Genomic DNA, 25959 nt, shown 5'->3' with positions numbered 1-25959 from the left:
TTTTTTCAAGACGCTCGATTAATTGTTGTTCGTCTGGATGCTCACTACATTTTTCTAAATACCCTCTCAAACGAGTTAGCTGCGATTTTATTGTATTTATAGCACGCTTTTGTACTAGCATTCGAATTTCGTCATTCATTATGATTAACAAATGAATAAGGCAAGAAATATTTAACGAATATTATTACAGATTTATAAGACTTACGCAATAAGTATTTTTAGATTATTTATCTATGATTCCGCTTAAATCGTCTTAGTATCGTTGTATTGCTGTTCCGTTGTCCCTTTGTTCTCTTGTGTCGTAAATAGATGATCCGTGTCTTTCATTCACACATTGAACTTCGCACAAGGAAAAAACATAAAGGGCAAATGTTAAACAATGTCTTTGTGTAATCTTCGATGATGTTTCATGCGATGTAGAGAATTTGTAAATTATCCGGCTCGAAAGACCAATTGTATGGTTGTTAAATCTTCATTCGACGTTCCCCGAAAGAATCGTAGTTTATACACGTGAAAAAGATTTACCCAAGTGGCAAAAGTTTTACGTTTTGGACCACTTATTTTTGCGTTTTCTTCTAAGGAAAATGTAGGTAAAAATAGTGAATTGAGTCGCACTTCAATAATTAGCTTTATTCAAAGACTTGGCTAACACGCGACTGACTGCTTTTTCTTTTCGACCGCACGACGGGGCCACTTAGACCCCCCAAAAGGGATGATTGGGCCATTCTGACCTCCAAAAGGGCATGCGTTGTAGATACAATACAGTGAAAAGAAACAGATCTCATAAAATACATAATGAAAAAAACAGACCTCGGAGCGTATATTAGCTGGGCATTAACATATTGCGTTTAGGAAATGCGTAACATCTTTTGGATTATCTCTTCTCGTCGCGTATCTATTCTCGCGTGGATTTTTGTTAATTAATTTCTCATTAATTATTTTTGTATGAAAATCGCATAAAACAGCAGAGAATTTCCTTATTTGAAAAATTAAAAAGAAAATGGAATAAGAAAACCAATGCGCGGTAGTTGGAGCATAGAGAAGCAACAACACTTCTTTCTTTTTTCAATATTAGTTTATTAAAAAACTCATATTACAACAACAAAAAGCGAACGTTTCGGATTGTTGTAATATGAGTTTTTTAATAAACTAATATTGAAAAAAGAAAGAAGTGTTGTTGCTTCTCTGCGCTCCAACTACCGCGCGTTGGTTCTTTTGCCATTTTCTTTGTAATATTTTATATTATTCATTTTTCACGCCAGTGTGAACAAAATGTGCGCCTTTCATTAATCCAAATAATAGAACACACGTAGAATGTAATAAGTATAAAATAATATTACAATTGTACTGTTGTATTTACTTTGATCTAATTAAATATTCACAATTCTCCGATAATGTTCCTATGGACTTTGAATTTACGTATAATATTGATTTAAATATGAAATGTATAATTTAAATTGCATAATTCTACTTTGAAAACTGAAAAGGACAAATGCTGTTAAGATCAATAAGTATAATGTATATATGTGGTGCCTGGTAATAACCTAATCACGTCTCATCTGCAGGTAGAGTAGTTTTGGATTGAACAAGAATAGTTTCCGTACGATTAAACATTGGAATTAATAATCAAACAATCAATACTCAATTAATAATAAAAATTTAATTATGTATTGCGTTTCGCAATTGCGTAACATCTCTTGGAATATTTCTTCCGCGTGGATTTTTGAAAATTAATTTCTCATTAATTATTTTTGTATGAAAATGGCACGAAACACGGTAGAGAGCTTCCTTATTTGATTTGATCCACTCTATCTACATGGAAAGATGATATGATTATTATCAGATATGTATGTGTACAAATAGATCTATCTTTTGCATTAAATGCTTTCAAGTTTTTATATTTTTATTCGAAAATAATAAAAAAAAATGAATAAATTTAATTTTTCAAATTTTTTTCTTAAAAATAATAAAATGAATAAAATTTAAAAAATATCCTTTTGAAGCTATACAGCTACTAGAAAAACTAAATGTGTAATAAAATTTTTATCAAAAATATTATTTAAATAATAATTCAATATTTTAATGTAGAAAATTAATTTTGACTGCTGCGAATTTCAAAAGGGTGTTTTACTTTTTAAAATCAATTTTTAAAATTCTATTATTATTTGTAGATATGTTTATATATTTTTTGATACTGTACATTTTACAACTATACATATAAATTTAAATAAAAAATTTATCTCGCATTTGAATATATTTTTTAAAATCCGCAAATTAGTTTTTTAAACCGCGTTTAAAACATTAACGTATTTGAAACCATATGCATAGTTCTACTTTCTGCATCCGTTGAACTTTGTGACATAATGCACGTGTTAAGTTCATTTTAATTGTAAAATTACACTGATTATACAATCTACACATTTTCCGGTCAAATTATTAGTATTTTGAAACTTATATATTGAATTGTTATCACACAGGTTATACATTCATATCTGATTTAATAGTAAGACACGTTTTGCTCTATGATATGAAGTAGCCATTGTGATAGTCAGTTTTATAAAGTTGTGTTTTTATTAGAATCGAAAAAACTTTTTTAAATTTTTGAATGTGGTGAGTACAAATTCTTCTTGCTCTTTACTGCATATATTCTTTTTCAATTTTTGAGTAAATTATTTCAAACATTATTTCCATATGACAATTATAAAATTCATTCTCTGTCTTCCTAATTATACATTTATAATTCTGAAATGAAAGTCTAATATCTTTTTTCAGATTTATTAGAATTTGTAGAAAATGAATAATAGTAAACGATTCAATCCATATGTCAGCGTTGATGCGGAGGAAGAAATAGTTATCTCTGGTATCGCTGGACGATTTCCTAATTCGGATAATATGGAAGAATTTCAGGACAATCTTTTCAGTAAAATGGATCTTGGTTCGAAGGATCATCAACGCTGGACCAACTGTAATAATATTTTTTCTCTAATTTTTTTACTATCTCAGGAAAAAGTCTTCATTATAATATATAATAAATAAAAATATGAAATAAATTAAAGTACACTCGTCAACAAAATTATCACATAGGTAATTTCATGTCAAATTTTCGCATAACTTCAAATAAGTATAACTCCGTCAAAAATCGGTCGTATTTGAAAAATTTTTCTTTCATTCGCAAGCTTAAAGCCTCTATTTTGAAAATCATTTGTCAAATTTAGAATTTATCCTCCCCCCCCCTCTCGTCATCTCCATAAAAGTAAGGACGTGTTACGTCTCCAAAAAATTGCATACTTTGACGCATTCCACGGGGTGGAATAAATTTTTTTAGCAAATTTCATGATAATCATCGTAAAATATGGACTTTTATGTGTGAATTAAAAAAAAAATTTTTTTTGTACTATTTTTTTCGCGGAGTTACGACATATCAAAGTTACCTATACATTTTTGTTAATTTACCGTCAGCATTACGATGCGCACCACGAGGAGGTTGCTGGTCGGATTTGGCGCATCGTGTGTGTGTGTGTGTGTGTGTGTGTGAGACAGCAGAGATAAGGACCAACACACACACACACACACACACAGACAAACACACAGACACACAGCAGAGAGGGTTTGAAGTCAAAAAATGCTACGGGAGTGACGAACCGTAGGGTCCTTATCTCTGCTGTCACACACACACACACATACACACTCTCTCTCTCTCTCTCACACACTCACACACTCACACTCACACACACACACACTCACACACGATGCGCCAAATCCGACCAGCAACCTCCTCGTGATGCACATCGGGTAATGCTAATGCTGGCGGTAAATTAACAAAAATGTATAGGTAACTTTGATATGTCGTAACTCCGCGAAAAAAAATCGTACAAAAAAAACTTTTTTTTAATTCACACATAAAAGTCCATATTATCATGATAATTATCATGAAATTGGCGAAAAAAATTTATTCCACCCCGTCGAATGCGTCAAAGTATGCAATTTTTTGGAGACGTAACACGTCCTTACTTTTTGAAGAGATGACGAGAGGGGGGGAGGATAAATTCTAAATCTGACAAATGATTTTCAAAATAGAAACTTTAAGCTTGAGAATGAAAAAAAGTTTTTCAAATACGACCATTTTTGACGGAGTTATACTTATTTGAAGTTATGCGAAAATTTGACATGAAATTACCTATGCGATAATTTTGTTGACGAGTGTATATAAAATATATCGATCTATGTTTTTATTTTCATGTATATCTCTATTTCTACATACAAAAATGAAGAATAATTTAGAAAATAATTAAAATTTTTACATAAAAAATAAACAAAATTAAAAGAATTGAGGAAAAATGATCTATATATTGTTGCGTCTGCGACGACGACCTCGATATATCGAACATACGCGGCACAACTCTCGGCACACGCTTCCACTCGCGCACTCGCACTCTCGAAATAATGACACGGTTTTTTAGAACACAAGAACTTTAATAAGCAAGACAGAACACAGACAATAACTCAGAATAATAATACAACGGCTCGTATATAGAGACGCGACCGCTCAGCTTGATAGCTGGCTCCAGACTCAATGATAGTTGTTGTTTAAAACAAACGTCTGACAACGCGCGCGGAGACGATTTCTTCCGTCGACGAACTTCCCGCCGACAGAATAACGGGTGGCGAATACATCCGCAGGGACGGGACGCGGGGGCGCAACACTGCCCCCCGTCTTCCAAGATTGTCGTCCCGACAATCCCAAAACTGCCCTTCCAGGATCTTGAGTCTTCTTGCTCTAATTCGGCTCCCGCCAGAAGTAACAAGCGACTCACTGCAGATCCAAGGCATGTCAACTCCAGAGAATTAGCCGTGTCTTCCTGCTCTAACTTGAGCTGCTGCTGCAGGGTACCGAGCGACACGCGCTAATCTCAATCGACTTTTTTTTTCCTTCAAGTTCCATCCCTCGGCTGATGCCCCGTCGTCTTCGGATATGAGGGGGGTAACTACTGTGGACCCATCGTCCACAAAGGACTCCTCAAATCCCTGCCTCGGCATTTGTCCTCCGTCCCGCGGGAAGACCACGGCTCAAAAACCGCGGGCGAGGCAGCCTTCAATTGAAGATCTTTTCCTCTAAGGTTTGGCCAGATCACTCCGACTCGTCTTCATAATTTCCTTCCTTAAAATAAAAACAATATAACGTAACAAGCACTAACTTTTTTTTTCATCCATACCTTTCTTTTCCGGCCTCGGATGTAGAACGATTCCCTAATCAAAACAATTTGGGAGTCCCTCCCAGAATACTTCGAGGATTACTCTACCAATTACAATTCACTTAAAGAAATAATTGGAACCAATACAACCATTATTAAAACAAATGGAAATCACGAATATTGCCATCCAGGCATTCTAATTGCTATCGCAAAATATTCGTTACGTAAATGCTACTTGCTTGCAATCGTACTGCTACTTACACACTAATTCGTTGCGTAAGCACTCACTGGTCTTACTTAAAAACAAGGAACATGCACGCAGATAGCGCCACGCATACTCGTTACAAGAAGCGCTGTTATTACGGTGATGCGCGAATGTATGAGTCGATAACAACAAAACAAAATTAATGGCTGCAGAAATTAAAATAAAATCACATCAAGTTATTGACGATTGAAGCTGCAACATCCCGCCCACCAAGATTAGGTTACTGATCTTATGCATCAGCTTGATTGTTCAAAGGCAACTTACAAAGTTTTGAAACGGCACGTTTGGTATTACCCGAAGCCGTTCGCACGGTTACAACACGCACCAGTTTGTCCTTGCCCTCATGTACCTCTAAAATACGACCGATTTTCCATTTCAGAACGGGAAGGTTGTCTTCCTTTAACAAAACTAGATCGTTTGGCTTCAAATTTTCTTGTTCTGATCGCCACGAACTTGGAGATTGGCTACGTACTCGACCGCCCACCGTTTCCAAAAGTCCTGCAAAGAGCGTTGCAACAATTCCCATCTATCGAGACGATTAATTTTTGTGTCAGTTAAATCTATTTCAGGAAGACTAGTTAATGGTACTTCCACAAGAAAATGCCCTGGTGTTAATGGCTGCAAATCAGATGGATCCGATGATATAGGAGATAGTGGCCGGGAATTTAAACAGGCCTCTATCTGTATCAAAAGAGTAGACAGTTCTTCGAACGTATATAATGAGTTGCCCATTATTCTTTTCAAGTGGTATTTACAGGATTTTACTCCTGCCTCCCATATGCCTCCTATATGAGGTGAGTAAGGAGGAATGAAACTCCACTCAATGCTCCTTTCGGTTAAATCCTCACCAACTGCTCCATTGATAGACGAACGTAAGAATGTGTATAGTTCCTCCAGCTCTCTTTTTGCGCCTACAAAGTTTGTAGCGTTGTCACTGCAGATTTTACGAGGCAGTCCTCGCCTTCCTATAAATCTTCGTAAGGCTGCCAGAAAAGCTGCGGTCTATAATTCGCTAGTTGCTTCTAAATGTATGGCTTTTGTTAAGAAGCATACAAATAGTGCTATGTAGGATTTACAGGTTCTTCGACCACGACCCTTGTTAACGAGAATAATGATTGGGCTAGCAAAGTCGACTCCCGTAATTGTAAAAGGTCGAGATGCCTTGATTCTATCACCAGGTAATGCTCCCATAATCTGTGTTGATTCCCTTGGATTATTTCTCACACACCTGATGCACGAATGGCAAACTTGTCGTACCAGATTTCTCGCATTTAGTGGCCAGTATTTTTGACGAATTGAAGCCAATAATAATTGTGGTCCAGCATGCAATAGTGTACGATGCTCTCTTTCAATAATTAGACGCGTAACCTTGCAGTGGGCGGGTAGTAATATTGGATGTTTTCTTTCAAATTTCCAAAGAGCTTCTTGAAGACGTCCGTCCACCCTGAGGACATGGTCTTGGTCTAGAAAAGCATGCAATTGTAATAACCGACTATTCTCGTTTAGCCTTCCTTTGATTTGAAAACCTTTTATTTCTTCTTGAAAATGAGTACGTTGGGAATATTTAATGATCTCACGACGGGCTCGCTCCAATTCAGTTAGAGTTAAACCAGCTACAATCCTATGTTCTTTGCTCTTGCGGCAATTAAAGATGAATCGGAGGCAATAGGCAAGTGATCGTTCAATTTTGGTTAGGGTAGAACAATCTTCGATAAGCTTATGGATCATCTCATCCAAAGAGGATGGTTGATGTGTGTTTAAATTGCAGGCCTTTGATTCTCTTCTAGTCTCCTTTTCGGTGTGATAGCGTTCATCATCCGTTAATTCACAATTATGATTGTCACGCATATCTAGCTGGGGTGAATCAGTCAATTTGGCCCACTCCACCAAAGAGCATTGTCCTTGAGCTGTGCTGGTGTCGCTCCTCTTGAAATTAAATCGGCAGGGTTCTCGGAACCCTTAACGTGTTTCCAATGATTAGCAGGTACTATCTCGATAATATCAGACACGCGATTGGATACGAAAGGCTTCCATCTTGACACATTGCCATGAGGCCAATGAAGTACGACCATGGAATCGGTCCATGCGTTAATGCCATCAATCTCTATGCGAATTGATCGTTTAACGTTGCTAATTAATTTGGCCAATAACAACGCGCTGCATAATTCTAATCTAGGAATGGACGTTTTTTTTAGTGGGGCTACTTTTGCCTTTGAACATAATATCTTGACGGTTGACTTGCTATTATCTTCGTTCACCGATTGTTTATATATACAAGCACCATACGCCCTTTCAGACGCATCGCAAAACCCTTGTATAAAAAAGCGACTTATGTAACGAATTAATGACTACTCGTGGCACACGTAATGTATGTGCTTCCTTTAAATCTTCCTGAAAATACTTCCACTTATCTAAAATTTCCCTTGGCAAAGGATCATCTCAATCTATTTTAATTTCCCGTAGCCCCTGCATCAAAATCTTAGCTGTGGTCAATACAGGACCGATTAACCCTAAAGGATCGAACAATTTGCTAATCGTCAATAACATTTCGCGCTTCGTATATACGCGTGTTGCCATTTGCGCCCTAAAATGAAATTCGTCTGAAGTGGGATTCCATTCAAGCCCTAACGTACGAATAATGTCATTGGCATCGATGCTTAAGTTCAAATTCGATTCTCGCAAATTCATTGGTACTTCTGCTAACGCATTTTCTGCATTCGAACATCACTTATGCGCTTCGAATCCTCCTTCATGCAATAAATCATACAATTGGTTTTGTAATATCCGCGCATTTTCAACTGTGTTAGCCCCCGTGATTATATCATCAACATAAGTATCATTTAGCAGTGCGTGTGACGCCATAGGATAACGCTCCTTACCCTCTATAGCCAATTGCCTAAGACAACGCACAGCTAAATATGACGCGCAAGATTGTCCGTACGTAACAGTGTTTAAACGATATTCTTCCACCGGTCCGTCTAAGGAAAATCTCCATAAGATACGCTGTAAATCGCGATCATCGGAATGTACTAATATTTGCCTATACATTTTTTGTAAATCAGCCGTTAAAGCAACCTTGTAAAATCGAAAGCGCAAAATTATGTCAATCAAATTATCTTGTAATACGGGGCCGGTAAGAAGCGCATCGTTCAAAGACACACCTTTATTATTTTTGGCCGACGCATCGAATACCACGCTTAATTTTGTACTACTAGCACAGTATATACAGTAGCACAACTCTCCCGATTTTGTGTAGCATAAAATGGAATGCGCATGCGCGAAGTCAGCGAGTATACTAGTACTGCCATCTGTACTTTCCTCTCATTCTCTCCTTTGGTTTTCGTTCTCTTTCTAACACATTATAATATGTAATATAAATTAAATTCAATAAAACTTGAATATATGTACATAAAGAAATTGTGAAAAATATAATACAAAATATATAATGCAAATATATATAAAAAATAGTATATATGACATGATGTGAATATTAATTAATCATTTTATATGTCATATATAACTGATAGCAGAAAAGATATATACTCATAATACTCATATATAATTTATAATATATTTACATATTAATACTTATATATATAATTTTTAATATATTTATATATTAATTGTACATACGTATATTCTATATATATATTCAAAAACTTAAAATTAAAAAAAAAACATTTAGATTAAGACTACAATCACTTAAATTTTATTATATAAAATATATATATTTATGAGCAAAATGAATAAAAAAACAAGAAATATATATTTGTTAATAATATATATTTATTTATAAACAGTTGTATTTCGTTAAAAATATTTATTTCACAAACAGAAATAATCTTGAAACTAAACTTTTTCTCTCTCAAATTAATCATCTGACCATACCTCAGCTACTCGATCCACCTCAGCATGAATCAGAAAGAGAAAATGAGAGAGTAGAAGAATAGAAACAAGAAAGTGTTTTACATTCAATTAAAATACAAATGTGAAATACGTTATAACATATATGTCATATAAACGTTTGATGTTTATATGATGTAAACATCAAACGTTTATATGACATATATGTTATAACGTATTTCACACATTTGTATTTTAATTGAATATAAAACACTTTCTTGTTTCTATTCTTCTACTCTCTCATTCTCTCTTTCTGATTCATGCTGATGTGGACCGAGTAGCTGAGGTATGGTCAGATGATTTGAGAGAGAAAAAGTTTAGTTTCAAGATTATGTCTGTTTGTGAAATAAATATTTTTAACGAAATACAACTGTTTATAAATAAATATATATTATTAACAAATATATATTTCTTGTTTTTTTATTCATTTTGCTCATAAATATATATATTTTATATAATAAAATTTAAGTGATTGTAGTCTTAATCTAAATGTTTTTTTTTTATTTTAAGTTTTTGAATATATATATAGAATATATGTATGTACAATTAATATATAAATATATTAAAAATTATATATATAAATATTAATATGTAAATATATTAAAAATTATATATATAAATATTAATATGTAAATATATTATAAATTATATATGAGTATTATGAGTATATATCTTTTCTGCTATCAGTTATATATGACATATAAATGGTTAATTAATATTCACATCATGTCATATATACTATTTTTTATATATATTTGCATTATATATTTTGTATTATATTTTTCACAATTTCTTTATGTACATATATTCAAGTTTTATTGAATTTAATTTATATTACATATTATAATGTGTTAGAAAGAGAACGAAAACCAAAGGAGAGAATGAGAGGAAAGTACAGATGGCAGTACTAGTATACTCGCTGACTTCGCGCATGCGCATTTCATTTTATGCTACACAAACTTCAAAGGTGCCGACAGGGAGTTGCGCTACTGTATATACTGTGCTACTAGTCTCCCTGATTACTCCGTGATGCAGCAAATAAACTATAATTTTGGAATTGGGATTAGATTCGTTCGCGATAGTCATGTGCCTTAACTCCATATACTCACGCATAAAATTATCGTAACGCTCGCGAATTACTGCATTGCCCTTAAGCTTACGCTCCAAATGCGTCAATCTCTTGAGAGCTACCTCTCTATTATTGCCGATATTCAAATTTTATTGCGAAATGGTAATCTTACGACAAATCTTCCATTTTCTCGTATCGTATTTTGTTCGAAATGTCGCTCGCAGTTCTGCTCATTTACAGATAAAGCTCGCTTATTTATATTGTTGTAATTTTCCAACTTCCAAAATCTTTCTAAATTTTCGTTTAATGCTTCATATGATTTTAATGAGCAAGTGAACGAACTAAGGGCTTCTTGATTACAAACTAGGCTTACTAATGCAGTTACTGGTATTGATCCTGCTACTGTCCATCCAAATTTAGTATTTTGTAAAATTAATTGATTTTTGCCAAGCTCTATTTTACCTGATTTTAATAAATAAAAAAAGAATTCAGCGCCAATTAACATATCTATTTGACCGACTTTATGGAATTCTGAATCTGCTAAATTAATATTGCTGGGTATTTTTAAATTACTGCAATATTTTCATGGATGGCAAATTCTTAGTGATCTTGGGAACAATTAAACATTGAGCATTAATTTCGGAATTGGAATATTTCGACTTGATATGAATATCACAGCTGCTGCTAATTTTGTTTTCAATTTCGTTCAATCCAGTAACGATTCCTGTAACGCGAATTAACGCTAAGTAACGCTTTAAACCCAATTTATTATGCGCCGCTTGAGTAATAAAGTTGGCTTCGCTCGCATTATCGAGCAATACGCGTAACGGTATAGACGAACCGCTCCTTTGTGTAGCGTCCACCATGGCAGTGGCCATAAGAACACGACGTCCCTTTGAATTGCTCGTGTGGACCGCCATATTGCTGGGTGATTCGATGGTTGTCTCATTTTTAAATTTTGCGACATCTGGCCTTGAGGTGACCTTGTTGTCCTGTGATATGTGACACAACGTATTGTGTTTTCCTTCGCATTCTCTACAGTGTCCAGATTTGCATGTTTTGGCATAGTGGTCATTTTTCAGACAGTTGATGCACCACTTTAATCTTATGACTTCCTTTATTCTGTCGGGAACGGGTAAATCTAAAAATTTCTCGCAAAAATATATGAAATGTGATCCATTGCAGAAATAACACCTGCCTGAATTAATTGAGGTGGTTAACAAAGTAGTTCTTTGATTTACAGTACCTTTAACCAATGAATTCCATTTGGAACCTGTCATGGCAGATCCTTTATTTCTTGACTCACCTTCCTTGGAAGATTTCTCGATCCTGTCTGCGTCTCTGGATTCGATACGCTCTATTGTTTGACATTTCCTTCTCAAAAATTCTAACATATCCTCTAGCTCCACGTTATCGTTACTCTCGACTTTTTCTTCCCATGCTCGAAGCGTTCATGCATCAAACCTCGTCTCCACCATATGCATGACGAGCTCATCCCATGCTTCTGTAGGAGAACCTAGAACCTTTAACACTCTTAAATGCCTTGAAGTATAATCAATTAACTCTCTAAGTGCCTTTGCAGATTCCTTCGTCACGATCGGCATCATAAACAAACACTGAATATGCTTTTTTTTAAGTGATCTAGGGTCGTCATAACGTTGTTGCAGCAATTCCCACGCAGTGGTGTAATTCTGCTGTGTTAATTCAATCGATTCAATCATTTTCGCGGTGTCACCCGATATTGATGAAACCAAGTATTGAAATTTCTCGATATTAAATAAATACGGTTTATCATGGATAATAGAACGAAAACTATTTCCGAAAAACATTTCCAATCTTCAATTTTCCCGTCAAAACGCGGAAGCTTAATGATAGGCAATTTGACTCTGTTATCTGTATTATTAGATCCGGTCGCATTCGCAACGCGATCTAGAATTTCCGTTTGCCGCGAAAGAATCACCGCTATTACTTCGTTTCCGGTATTGGACGAAAGAGATGTCATGGCGGCTGAGGGCTCGCCTCGCGACCCGTGCCTTATTTGTTGCATTAATTCGGATTGCTGTTGTAACAATTGCATGATCGCGTCCGTGGTTTCTGCAGCACCTTCTTTAGGCGGCTGCTTCATAAATCATTTTAATAAAGTTTTTACCTCGAAGTAGCTTGTCTCGAATTGCTCATCCTCTCTCGTATCGTCACCAGTAAAATCGTCACTCCTTTCTAATAGCTGTCTTTGAACAGTCTCAAATTCTCGTTGAATTTCTTCTAGCTTCTCTAACCTCGTTTCGGCTTGTTCCTTGTCAAACATGACGCCGGCTTCATCGGATGCTTCCAGGACTTGTGTTCTCAACCTCGTCAATTTCGCCTTTACGTAGCCTCGTACTCTCCGTAAACCAGCGATTTCCGCCATTGCTTGTGATTTCTCGTCACCAGATTTGTATAACCTTGCTCACCGAATCCTCAATTGATTCGCGATAAACTCGTCGAATCCGCGCGATTCGCGGGATCCGGCTCGAAGGACCAATTTATGTTATCGCAAAATATTCGTTACGTAAATGCTACTTGCTTGCAATCGTACTGCTACTACACACTAACTCGTTGCGTAAGCACTCGCTGGTCTTACTTAAAAACAAAGGAACATGCACGCAGATAGCGCCACGCATACTCGTTACAAGAAGCGCTGTTATTACGGTGATGCGCGAATGTATGAGTCGATAACAACAAAACGAAATTAATGGCTGCAGAAATTATAATAAAATAAATCACATCGAGTTATTGACGATTGAAGCTGCAACACTAATGAAAGAATTATCCCCTATTCAAGATACATCCGAGCCAGCCTTAATTTTACACACACCAGTTTATTTAAAATAAACTCTTTTAACATTTTAATATTCTTTAACAAACTACGCGAATCTGACCGCGTACGATCTAGCCACTCCTACAAAACTACTATTATTATTTTTTTAAATATTGGAGCAACTTAGCTGTTTATCCGAGATTCTTTCGCTCGTTCTTACAGTCGTCCGCTGCGCAATCCTTGAATCGGGCATCGTCACCCGGAGCGTGATCGACTCCGCTGATAGTCCGGGAGTCGCGGCTCGCATCCTCTTCCTGACCGAAATTCCGGACGACAAATCTTGCTGTTCTGCAATCATTTTTCATTCGATAATTTTCTCTCGAGATGTCTTTCTTCACTCTCGGGATTCTCAGATCCCGGATGAGCCCCCAAAATGTTGCGTCCGCGGCGACGACCTCGATATATCGAACACACGCGGCACAACTCTCGGCACACGCTTCCACTCGCACACTCGCACACTCGAAATAGTGACACGGTTCTTTAGAACACAAGAACTTTAATAAGCAACACAGAACACAGACAATAACTCAGAATAATAATACAACGGCTCGTATATAAAGACGCGACCGCTCAGCTTGACAACTGGCTCCAGACTCAATGATAGTTGTTGTTTAAAACAAACGCTTTGACAACGCGCGCGAAGACGATCTTCTTCCGTCGACGAACTTCCCGCCGACAGAATAACGGGTGGCGAATACATCCGCAGGGACGGGACGCGGGGGCGCAACAATATAACTATATAAAAAGAAAAAGTTGACTATATATCTGGGAATTTCTTTTTATTTCTGCAAATTTCATTTTTCTAAAAGAAACAATGAAAAAATTATTATTTAATTATTCATCGATTATTCTTTTTATTATTTTATATATATATATATATATATATATATATATATGTGTGTATATACAGACAGCGATTAGACAAGAGTAAGAAGACATATACAGGGTGTGTCATTTTAAGTGATGCAGCTGAATATCTTTTAAAGTAAAAGCGATTGGGAAAAATGTTTCAGACAATAGTTGTATGGTTTCGAGGGGGACATAAGACGGTGCCATTAGTTTGACCTTGAAGAATCAGCTGAAGGTCACGTGAAGGTCACCTCCAACTTTGTAAATGGGACATCCTATATGCTTTTGCATATTCTTGTAGCTCATCTCGAGAGCTTTCCAAAACACTATAATTAAGTTAGTTTTCATTAAGTGTTTTCCGAGTTATGAGGCTTGCAATTATTTCTTAATTTTACATAAACTGTAAAATATCTTGTAAAATATTCATTTTTCGATTATCTTACCTTAATACTTTTATGTACAAAATAATGAGAGGAATCAATTGGTGTAAAGAAAATACATAATTGTTTCTAAGAAAAAATGTGTAATTGTTAATTGCAAATTACATATTTTTTCTTAAAAACCTATGTTTTTTCTTTACACCAATTGATTCCGCTCATTATTTTGTACATAAAAATATTAAGGTGAGATAATCGAAAAATAAATATTTTACTTGATATTTTATGGTTTATGTAAAATTAAGATATTTTAAGCCTCATAACTCGAAAAGTACTCAATGAAGAAATACTTTATTATAGTGTTTTGGAAAGCTTTCGAGATAAACTATAAGAATAAGTAATAAAAAATAGGGAGTTCCGTTTAAAAAATTGAAAGTGACCTTCACATGACTTTCAAACGACTTTTCAAGGTCAAATTTATGACACTCTCTTATGGCCCCCTTTAAGCCATACAACTTTTGTCTGAAACATTTCTTTCTAAAATGCATAGTTTATGAAATATTCGACCGTTTCCAGACTTTTGATACACCTTGTATATATATTTTATATGTATATAATTTTATATAATTATATGTATATGTAAACTTTTTTCCTGGGTAAGAATATCATTGTTCTTTATATTTAAAAAGATAATACTTATATCTCATAAAATATATATTAATGATACTCAGGAATTTACAATATCTATATGCGGTTTACTTATAAATATAACATTAAAATTGACAATTAATATTCTATGTGCAATTTATATTTACGTAAATCATTTTTATTATAACATATTCGAAAGTTTCTTGCTGTTTGATGTTAAAATGAAAAATAATCGAAAGATATCGTCTATTCTTAAAAATATCTTGCCCATGTTTAAAAATGTAGAAATTATTGATTGATTATGATTTAAATATATGTTATTTTCATGTAAATCGTTTTTTTAATTTTGATAGATATGTATGAAATGCCTCCTCGAATAGGAAAAATGAACAATATAGAAAAATTTGATGCAAAATTTTTTAATATATCAGCCGCAGAAGCTCATACGCTTGATCCTGGAGCTAGAATATTGCTCGAAAACACCTATGCAGCAATTATTGACGCAGGTGTCAATCCCGCAGAACTGCAGGGGACAAGGACGGGAATTATCACAGCAATGTCAATTTCTGATACATATCTGGATATAATATACGAAAAGCCTCATGTATGTTAATAATTTTACTATTCCAGACTTATATATGTCAACAATTTAACTCAATTCGATAAGAAAAATCGATAAGAAAAACATGCATGTATGAACGTATTAATATGTATATACAAGGATATTGTAAAGAAAATATTTTTAATATAAAAACTGTATCGTAATTAGATTGCTGGATTACCCATACTTGGTTGCAGTAAAAGTATGTTGGCAAATAGAATTTCTAACTGGCTCAACGTTACTGGACCATCGTATAACATCGATACTGCATGTTGCTCGAGCAATTTTGGTATGGTGGAAGCTTACAATTTGATTCGATCTGGATTTTGCGACGCGGCTATTGTCGCTAGTGTCAATTTGTGCATTCATCCTTCTGTGACTCAACAGTTTTATTGCCTGGGTTAGGTGAAAAATAATATTATTATGTTCAAAGATGTTGTATTCGAGATTGTTAAATGGTATAACTTATTTAATGATGCATTAATTAACACAATATTTGATCTAATAATTTCTCTTTTCAAAATATACCAATATATCTGATTCGCTTATTTTATATATTTATCGAAGTTTTCAAATATTTGATATATTAATTAAGAAACTGGGAATAAAAAAATAAATTAAATTTTTTATATTCAATCGAAATAAATTATTGATATTATTTTAGGAGTTTTATCTGGCGATGGCTACTGTAGACCTTACGATGAAAAAGGTTCCGGTTACATGCGTAGTGATGCGGCTATAGCAGTATATCTGCAAAAAGCAAAGGATGCAAAAAGAATTTATGCGACTTTTGTTTATGGTAAAACCAACTGCGATGGTTTTAAAGAAGAAGGAATTACTTTTCCATCATTAGATAAACAAAAATTATTATTGGGAGAATTTTACAAAGAATGTAACGTTTCGCCTCTTGAGCTATCTTACCTAGAGGCTCATGCAACTGGCACTGTAGCCGGCGATCCCGTGGAGCTTCAAGCAATCGACGAAGCTTTATGCATCAAAAGAGACTTTCCTCTATTAGTAGGTTCAGTAAAATCGAATATTGGACATTCTGAACCCGCTAGCGGTCATTGTCAAATTGTGAAGGTAAGGTTTACCACAAAGGTTTACAAAATAGAGTTAATACATCTATGTAATCTAATGTATATATAAACTTTTATAATTTTTATTTATCTGTCAGTTTTTATTATTTATTATAATTATGATTTATTACAATTATAAGACTAAGATATTATTATCTATGTGCATAATAACAAGTATATTTATCTTGTAAAGGTTTTAATAGCGATGGAAACTGGTATAATCCCTCCTACTATACATTTAAAACATCTACGAAAGAATATGACTGCTATCATTGAAGGAAGAGTAAAAATAGTCACTGAACCGACAGAATGGAAGGGTGGCTACGTCGGTATTAATTCCTTCGGATTTGGTGGTGCTAATTGCCATTTATTATTGAAATCAAATTCGAAAATTAAAGTCAATGAAACAAATAATAATTTACCTAAGCTTGTAGTTATATCTGGACGTACCAAAGATGCAGTTAAAATCTTGTTAGATGACGTAAGTATATACTACTATTAAATAATTTAACGGAAAGGATAAAAAAATATATTAATACGAAATGAAAGGTAAAAATGATTTAAAAATTTGTTTATTACCTCTAAAAAACCTTAGAAAGGTAAAAAAAGTACGCCAAGTACATAAAAAATATTCTACCTTGTATGCAACAAAATGGTTAATGAAAAAAGTCTTTCAGAATAATTTTCCCTCACAAAACCATTTTTCTAAGAAACAAAACCTCAACAAATAATTTTCATAAAAAAATATTAAAAAATAAAATATCAAAACTATATAGGAAATCAATAATTACTATTAGCCAATACTTAAGAGCAATTCGTAAATTTGATATAATATTTGTCATTTGAAATATCAATTTTACATTGTAGAAATATTATACATAAATTCTCCCTAAGAAATTAACTTGATTTGTAAAATATTTAAAATCAACGCTAAAGGAGAATTAGGATTCTTTTAATCCCTAAAACATATTTATATAATGTATATAATTTAAAAAAAAACATTTTACACAAGTTTTAAATCGCACAGTCTTTAAATCGAAGTAAGTTATGAAAACTTGGCGTGCCCGGATTGTAATCAAACACAGATTAAAAATTTAATTACATAATGTCTAAGATTTTACATTTTATTAAGTACTAACTGTACCCTGCGCGCGCTGCTACGCCTACAAAAATCGAATTTAAAGAGAACTCGTTATAACAATTCTGTGCTCATTTTTTTTTATTGAAGGGCTCTTGGATATATCATTTTTAACAGCACCCGAAAGTATGCAATCTCATTCAAAAAATGATAAAAACGCATCGTAACGAAACACTGCTTCACGTATCATTACGGAATGTTGACTAAAACCTTCCCAGGAGTTCATAGATCATTTCATCCGAAGCAACCTATATGATTAGAGCTAAACTGTGGCTTCCTATAAGACACAAACAAACAAACATTCATTTTTATATATAGAGATATATTTGTTTATAATGTAAACGATCCGATTTCCTATTTAGTAAAAAGTAAAAACAAAAAAATAAAAAAAATTTAATTAAAAATTTGGCGCTGCCAATAAAATTGGCACATATTCTAATTAAATATATATTTTAAAAATTGGAACATATTCTGATTATTAATTTTAATTATCATAGTTTAACATTTAAATTTAATGACTTAATTTCTTTAATTAATTTATATTGATTTATATTTGGATATTTAGACTTTTAAGCTGAACAATATACTATATAATATAATAAAATTGGCAGTGCCAAGTTTTTTAATTAAATTTTTTTTACTTTTTTGTTTTATATTAATTTGTACAAGTTAACTTGTACAAATTTTTATCCTTAATTTGCGCAATTTTTATATATCACTATTTTTGTAGATAAGACAACAGTTAGATACAATTTGTGCATGAACTTGGCACCCTTTTTTTACCTTCTTTTAAAAAGTTAAGTTTGTGGGGATTTAAAATTCCACCTCGAAAGGGTAGTTTTTGATTACTATACGATAAATTAATCTCTCACCTATGCACATATCTCACCTACACATATACACATACATATCACATGTATGCACGCACATACATACATATGATTTGCTTTTAAAGCATTTTGCACACCCAGCGAATAATCGTATATACACGGTATGAACGCCGCTTGAAGGACAAACTTGCTTCGATTGTGTGCGTGCGAGCATACGTACGTGAGTCTAAAGAAAATCCTAATGGAGGAGAACGTAAAATGTCACAATTTTGATATGCGATATCGTCATTTTTCGGGATTGACTGCACCGATTTTATTCAAACTGGTCGCATTCGAAAGCTTATATTCATATTATATCATAAAAGTGTGGTTAGATTTTTGATTACGGCTTTAGTTTATTAAATATCTTAACCGAAAGTACTTAACGTGAAATTCCGGATAAGCTACTCTGGTAGCGCCGCGTCAAGAACAGTGACTCTCAATGCTCGGATCCTGCTTTTATGTACTTGGCGTCGCGATGCTACCGCATCGTTTGATGAAGAATTTAAAAAATCATTATTATGAAAAATAAATTATATTTAATTAAAGTATATTAATCGTATTAAAAAACTAATTTTAATAATGACATCTAGATAAAAAAGTTATAGAGATAAATTCAAATTGGTTTTAGTCAATAAAAACGAGAAAAAGAGTAGAATATTATATGCACAGGTCTAAGACATATTAAAATCGATTGTTCTCGAAACGTATCTGTTAATATATCTATTTGAATAAAGTAATAAAGATTAAATAATATCCAACATGGCAACGAAATAAATTATAGAATATTTTAAAAGCACTCAGATTTTTCAAAATCAAATATATAAAACATTTGCTTATCTAATAATAAATTTCTAGTTATAATTAATTTTAAAGAAAAATAATTTATATTAAAATGTTATAAGATAATTATACTTTTACAATTATATTAAAGATATATTATAATTAATATATCTTTTTAGGTACAGAGTCGGTCAGTAGATGTAGAATATATATCTCTCCTGCATCGTATTCATAGCGGCACTATAAAAGATCATCCTTACAGAGGATACATAATTGCTGGATCCAAAATAAATGATAATGCAATAATTAAAAGGAGATGCAATTTATATACGAAAAGACCGATTTGCTTCATATTTTCTGGAATTGGATCTCAGTGTTTTAATATGGGCAAGTAAATTAAATATATTATAATGTAATAATTAATATTAAGATGTTTATTTGCAATTAACGTTTAACGATTTTTAAATTATATATATATATATATATATATATATATATATATTTTTACATACAATAAAATTAACAATTATAATATTTCCAGTTTGTAAATTTTTATTAAATAATTGCTTAAGTTAGATTTAGATGTAAAAAGTCTATCCTTTGATACGAACTAAACTAAAATATATTGTGTATAACTAAGTTCCCGCCGTATTTTTACTTGAAAAATGCATTTATTTCAATAAGAAATTGAATTAATACATTAATCAAAATATAATCCATTGTTTTCTATGACTTTTTTCCATCTTTTTTGCAAAAGTTGGATTCCACGACAATAGAATGACTTGTTTTTTAAAGCAATCCATTGATCGATGCATTTTTGGACTTCTTCGTAATTGGAGAAGTGTGTATTTCAAAAATTAATCGATGAGCTTCAGCTGCAGTTTTATTTAAATCAAAGTAGTGAAGAAGTACATGTCGAAAAAACAACTTATCACATTTAATTTTAAATCGATTAAAAAAATATCTCTTTCACAAAAAATGAATCTTTGCGCACTCAATTTTATTGACAAATGCCTAACTTCACTACATTTGCAGCTGAAGCCATTTAATTATGAGCGGCGGGAACTTGTTAGTTATACTCCTAATAATAATGATACTATAGAAAGCGTATGCAAGACAAAGATAAGCGATTTCTAGAAATTATGTATGTTTTTTCACTTATGTATATGTTTAGATTAATTATGTAAAATTATTACATTACTTAAAATAATTTATCGACAACGTATGTAATATAATTATAAATCCTTTTAAATATTGATACATATATATAGGTCGAGCTTTAATGGAATTTCCAGTATTCGCTAAAGCAATCCAAAAATGCGATACTGTTTTGAAACCTTATGATATATTTGTCACAGATATTCTAATAAATAAAGACAAATATATTTTCGATAACGTAGTCAACTTATTTGTAGGTCTTATTGGATTACAGGTATGAACAAAAATATATCGTCTATATATTGCAAAATTTTTTTGTATTATCTAATGAAGCGTCGTATCTTTAAAGATCAGTATTTTATAAAAACTCAAAATTCTTGTAAAAAAATTGAAGTTGAAAAGAGCTTTTTATATCTTACATAATTGTATGCAGAAAGTTAAATTTGTAATATTTTATAATATTATTTTATTTAAAAGAAAAATAGAAAGCGTTGAAATATATAAAAAAGTTACGTATATCACAGATCGGAATAGTTGATCTCTTAATAAGTATTGGTATCACTCCTGATGTTATAATGGGTCATTCCATTGGCGAATTGGTTTGTGGATATGCCGATGGATGCTTGACGGCCCAAGAAACTATCTTGTTGGCATATTATGTCGGTTTAGCATTTCTTAAGTCAAAAATAATAGGTGGCTTGATGGCTGAAATTAATTTAGATTTTAAAACTATGAAGAATATGTGTCCATCGGATATCGACATAGCTTGTTATAATAGTTCGTATAATTATATTGTGAGTGGACCAACAAGCTCTGTGAGAGCATTCCTCGCTAAACTACAGGTTTGGAAACACTTAAAAAGTACAAATAATATATCTATGTTTATAATTATGTTGAATTAAATAAATGAATTTATTTAAACAAAATTCCTTTCTGTTTAGAATGACAATATTTCTGTACGAGAAATTTCCTGTGGACATGTACCTTTTCACAGTCGTTACGTCGAGTCTGCGAGAGTTAAACTTTTGGAATACTTGAATCAGATATTACCACAGAATGCCTCTCCGAGCTCAAAGTGGTTGAACATGTTGAATGAATCCTACGAATGGTTCAGTACATCTCCAAATATCTCGTATCTAGCAAAATATTATACAAATAATCTGTTAGCCCCGGTAGTATTTTCAGAAGCTGTGCGTTTTATTCCAAACGATGCGGTGACGATTGAGATAGCGCCGCACGACATTCTACAATACATTCTTAATAATTCGTTAAAGGCAACTGTAACAAATGTTGCGTTGTACAAATTCCCTCACAAACCTAATGTTGAAATATTTTTACACAGAATTGGAAAACTTTATAATGCAGGATTACAGCTGCAAATCGCAAATCTATATCCGGAAGTTAAATTTCCTGTGAGTCGTAATACACCGATGATTTCTCATCTTATAAGGTAAATTTTGCTTAATATAACATAAGATTCTTCAACGTTATGTTTATTACAAAAAAAATAGCAGAATTTAAAAAAACGGAAAATTAATTTGCATTATTTTTAACGACGTTAAACGCTAACAAGGCTAATGTTTTATATATTTGTAAATTAATAACACGTTTTACAGATGGGATCATTCCGAAGATTGGTATGTATACCATTATTTCGGACAAAGAAAACTTCACATTAGTGAAGCAAGTTTTACCATTAATTTACTCGATGAAGAATTTACATATATGATCGGGCATGTCGTTAATAGAAAAAATTTATTACCGGCTGCAGGATATCTTTTCCGGACGTGGCAAATGATCGGCTGGTTAAAAAAGCAAAATGTTCTCGATGTACCAATTGTATTTGAAGATGTTAATTTCCTACGTTCTACAGTTCTGTCAAAGCAAAATCCAGTCGATTTAATTCTTATGGTCCAAAAAGGTAACTTGTACAATTAAAATAATTTCGTAATCTAGATATATAAAAAGATAAATGACTTTTAAAACAAAATATGAATAAGCGAAAAGATTTAATTGAAAAAAATAAATTACGAAAAGATTTGTATCTAATAAATAAATTATTAACACTCAAAAAATTAATAATTAAAAAGCAATCAAACCACTAGCGTTGACAGGCTACGCAAATATCCAAACAGATAATAATTTAAAAGTGTATTAAATTTCAAAAATAATAATTTAAGCGAAAGAAGGAGTACATGGTCGCTAGATATAAGAATTCAATACAATATTGAACGCAAACGTTTCGATCCTCTCTGGATCTTTTTCAATGCTACTTAAAGAAACGTAATAATCAAAAAAATTCAAAAGACCTAAATTCGCAACGCAATGGCTGCGTTCAGCAGGAAAAGCTGCTTTGCAACTGTTGTAAAATTCGTGAATCTGATTGGTGTATGCTCTTAGATTCAGTCAAAATTAAGAGCATACGCCAATCAAGCTCACGAATTTTACAACAGTTGCAAAGCAGTTTTTTCTGCTGAACGCAGCCAATATCAAACAAAGAATCGTCGAAAAATTGCTAGCGTACAAAGATAAAAATAGAGATTACAGTCGAATCAAAATTTACATAATGAAAATTAGGAATTACAGTTGCATCAAAATTTACATAATAAATGACCGTTTCACAAATATAAAAATAAGTCAAGCTATGGTAATGCTTGAGAGGCCGCATGTTACTCACCTGTGCTCCTAAACACAGATCGGAGCTGTGTAGAAAAAAGATGGAGAAAAAAGTTTGTTGTCGGCTATAGGAAAAAGCCAGGCGTTGGAAGCTCAGATAGGTAGCCTTATTATCAAAATTAAAAATGCTTTTTGTTTTGCAAGTAATAATATGTTCAAAAGAAGGAAAAGCCGAGATCTGAAAAATAAAATAGGGTAGAGCAACACGCATTCCCGCAACCAAAAACCAAGCAAAAAAAACAGCACAAAAAATGTCATAAATGCAATTGAAGTAAAAATTAAATAAGCGCAGAATACATACACCTGCAGAATTTATCTTTACTACTATTTCGCATAGGATTAAATCTCTCATATATAACAATATCGTCAGTTCCTCTCCTCCGGCTTCTCCTCCTCCGTCCTCTCGTTCTTTTTTTGTTATTCCATATATTAATGGTGTTTCTAAACAATTCAAAAATATCGCCGCTAATTTGAACAAATCTTTAGCATTTGTCGTTTTGAATAAATTAAATCGTTTTATTAAAACTTATAAGGATCATTTGCCAACAGTAAATTATTCTAATGTGGTTAAATATAATATAAAATCTGTAGTGAAAATTGCACAGCTTCTTATGTTGGGCAGACTAGTAGACAGCTCGCTACTAGAGTTAAAGAGCATAAATCGAACATTAATAGGCCCTTTGAATCCCTCTCAGTGGTCTTTCAACATAGGTTAGAGGGGCATGAATTTAAATGGGATGAAGTGAAAATTTTGGATGAAGATTCTTCGTATTTAAGAAGAATCATTTCAGAAATGATCCACATTACACGACAAAAAAATAGTTTGAATGTTCAGAGTGACACCATTAATTTAGACAAATCTTATCTTCCCATCATAAAGTCTTTTCCTTCAGAATAATTATGGAGCCACGTTTTGTGCTCGTTCCGTTCCTGTATTTCGGTCACCCCCCCTCCTCTTTCATTGGTATGCCTAAGATTCTTTTCGCGCGGCTCAGTGTGTGGCGCCATTCCGCCGCGACACATCGTTCTCTTATCATTGTCGAATTATGGCGATATGTTTCTGCTTGCATTTGGCACGCTTTTCCTACACAGTTTGTTGCTCGTATGTATTCTGCGCTTATTTAATTTTTACTTCAATTGCATTTATGACATTTTTGTGCTGTGTTTTTTTTGCTTGGTTTTTGGTTGCGGGAATGCGTGTTGCTGTGCCCTGTTTTATTTTTCAGATCTCGGCTTTTCCTTCTTTTGGACATATTATTACTTGCAAAATAAGAAGCATTTTTAATTTTGATAATAAGGCTACCCATCTGAGCTTCCAACGCCTGGCTTTTTCCTATAGCCGACAACAAACTTTTTTCTCCATCTTTTTTCTACACAGCTCCGATCTGTGTTTAGGAGCATAGGTGAGTAACATGCGGCCCCTCAAGCATTATCATAGCTTGACTTATTTTTATATTTGTGAAACGGTCATTTATTATGTAAATTTTGATGCAACTGTAATTCCTAATTTTCATTATGTAAATTTTGATTCGACTGTAATCTCTATTTTTATCTTTGTACGCTAGCAATTTTTCGACGATTCTTTGTTTGACATTGCATTGCGAATTTAGGTCTTTTGAATTTTTTTTGATTATTACGTTTCTTTAAGTAGCATTGAAAAGGATCCAGGCTGAAAGGATCTCAAATGGGCGTAAAGACACGTCCGACCTCCTCCCACATATATCCCTATCTTTCTCTGGAGGCTTGCCCCGACCCTATATTAGGGTCCATCCGCCACTGCTATTTGGTACAGTGGAGATTTTAGTATATACTAGAGGGATCTTGGGGGATGTGGTCACTCTACGGCGTTGTGCTCGTCGGTGCCGTTTCATACGGAAGGTCAGTCGGAAGCCAGCATGCACGCGAATACCTCCACCGGCACTTATTTGGTCAGCGAGCGACCTTTCAGGGATCCTCCATGGCAATCGGCATTGCATCCATCGAGCGAAATACCAACATCGCTCTGGAGTCGCATATCACTGTGTTAAAAAGCAGCATTAGGTGTGAGGTCTGGATAGCTCAGTGGTCTAGAGCAGTTGCTCGGAAAGCGAAAGACTCGGGTTCGATTCCCGATCCAGCCACTTGCGCCTCACATATTTTTCTAGTCTGCGAATATTGTTTTCTAGCGATTATTCGTTAGGCTGAAAAATATGTGAATATGCTCTCTCCACAGGATATGCGTCAATGCCGTTGCCACGGATGGATTCTGTCGCTCGTTGATCAAATGGGCGTAAAGACACGTCCGACCTCCTCCCACATACATCCCTATCTTTCTCTGGAAGGAGAGGATTGCTGAGAGAATCGAAACGTTTGCGTTTAATATTGTATTGAATTTTTATATCTAGCGACTATGTACTCCTTCTTTCGCTTAAATATCATTATTTTTGAAATTTAATACACTTTTAAATTATTATCTGTTTGGATATTTGCGTAGCATATCAATGCTTGTGGTTTGA

At 33.4% G+C, this 25959-nt stretch overlaps 2 protein-coding genes and 1 pseudogene across 2 annotated transcripts in view; 1 reads left to right on the top strand and 2 right to left on the bottom strand.

Moving 5' to 3' along the window:
* Positions 1–25959, bottom strand: part of LOC145969300 (fatty acyl-CoA reductase 1-like) — a 197368-nt pseudogene that overhangs the window by 100461 nt on the left and 70948 nt on the right.
* The window catches only part of LOC145969303 (fatty acid synthase-like), a 32604-nt gene continuing 9210 nt past the window's right edge, over positions 2566–25959 (top strand). The window contains exons 1-11 of the mRNA XM_083095312.1: positions 2566–2610; positions 2773–2965; positions 15514–15764; positions 15930–16161; positions 16426–16844; positions 17034–17321; positions 19810–20017; positions 20902–21062; positions 21313–21630; positions 21730–22238; positions 22405–22709. Coding sequence (XP_082951438.1) covers positions 2794–2965; positions 15514–15764; positions 15930–16161; positions 16426–16844; positions 17034–17321; positions 19810–20017; positions 20902–21062; positions 21313–21630; positions 21730–22238; positions 22405–22709 — 2863 coding nt within the window. The 5' untranslated portion in view covers positions 2566–2610; positions 2773–2793. The remainder of the gene's footprint in view (positions 2611–2772; positions 2966–15513; positions 15765–15929; positions 16162–16425; positions 16845–17033; positions 17322–19809; positions 20018–20901; positions 21063–21312; positions 21631–21729; positions 22239–22404; positions 22710–25959) is intronic.
* LOC145968234 (uncharacterized) lies at positions 4460–7627 on the bottom strand. The gene is made up of 2 exons (XM_083093570.1): positions 5214–7627; positions 4460–5158 (listed from the first exon to the last, which is right to left on the bottom strand). Exon 1 carries the CDS (start codon positions 7303–7305, stop codon positions 6460–6462), a length of 846 nt encoding a protein of 281 aa, XP_082949696.1. The 5' UTR covers positions 7306–7627; the 3' UTR covers positions 4460–5158; positions 5214–6459.

Source organism: Camponotus vicinus, unplaced genomic scaffold (genome assembly GCF_025532165.1).
Source record: "Camponotus vicinus isolate PSW18456_S1 unplaced genomic scaffold, iyCamVici1.0 SCAF_3, whole genome shotgun sequence".
Classification (NCBI taxonomy): Eukaryota; Metazoa; Arthropoda; class Insecta; order Hymenoptera; family Formicidae; genus Camponotus; species Camponotus vicinus.
This window is presented reverse-complemented; position numbering and strand designations above follow the sequence as displayed.

What these genes read in the sequence shown, in the direction of transcription:
- LOC145968234 (XM_083093570.1), bottom strand. Translation starts at nt 7,305, where the DNA reads ATGCGTGACAATCATAATTGTGAATTAACGGATGATGAACGCTATCAC.